The sequence below is a fragment of the Temnothorax curvispinosus genome, unplaced genomic scaffold (assembly GCF_003070985.1).
Source record: "Temnothorax curvispinosus isolate PA1 unplaced genomic scaffold, ASM307098v1 QBEX01015095.1, whole genome shotgun sequence".
Lineage (NCBI taxonomy): Eukaryota > Metazoa > Arthropoda > Insecta > Hymenoptera > Formicidae > Temnothorax > Temnothorax curvispinosus.
In genome coordinates, this window is record NW_020224875.1 from 1 (window position 1) to 741 (window position 741).

Sequence of the window (741 nt, forward strand, 5' to 3'; positions counted from 1 at the left end):
GAAGATCCCATTACCTCGGACAATCCGCCGCCGTCTACATGGCCGTCCCAAGGACAACTGACCTTGAAGAACGTCAGTATGAAATATCGCAGTGATCATCCATCTGTCTTGAAAGTAGGTAAACCTTTTTTTCTGCAGACATATTTTATGTTTTATCACACCGTCGCGTTTCGCAGAATCTGAACGTATCCATCGAACCTGGCTGGAAAGTTGGAGTGGTGGGACGAACAGGCGCGGGCAAGTCCTCCTTAATCTCAGCGCTTTTCCGTTTATTCAACGAAGGTCTGGAGGGCGAGATTAAGATCGACGGTCGGGATACGAGCACGGTAGGCCTGAACGAGCTGCGTTGTAAGATTTCCATCATACCGCAGGAACCAGTGCTTTTCTGTGAAAGTCTGCGTTACAATCTAGACCCGTTCAGTCAATACGATGATATGAAGCTGTGGGAGGTGTTGCGACAGGTCGAGTTGAACGACGTCACATTGGATCAGGAAATCTTTTACGGCGGGCACAACTTCAGCGTCGGCCAGAGACAGCTTATATGTCTGGCCAGAGCCATTCTAAGAAACAATCGTTTGCTCGTTCTCGATGAGGCCACGGCCAATATTGATTTGCAGTGAGTCTCGACGATTTTTTAACAGTAGAATTGTGTTTAATTTTTAAATTATTGTTTAATAAAGATCAAGGTTTTGATTACTTGATTGTTAACAAATACGAATAAATTATATAAGTAATTATAAA

General features: G+C 44.1%; 1 protein-coding gene across 1 annotated transcript; it reads left to right on the plus strand.

The window, feature by feature from the left end:
• Window positions 1-3: 3 nt before the first annotated feature.
• LOC112465326 (probable multidrug resistance-associated protein lethal(2)03659) lies at window positions 4-620 on the plus strand (the record flags this gene model as incomplete). Its single annotated transcript, XM_025032834.1, has 2 exons — window positions 4-114; window positions 177-620. Coding segments are annotated over 2 exons (555 nt in total), but the record flags the coding sequence as incomplete, so codon positions are not given.
• Between the last annotated feature and the right edge of the window lie 121 nt (window positions 621-741).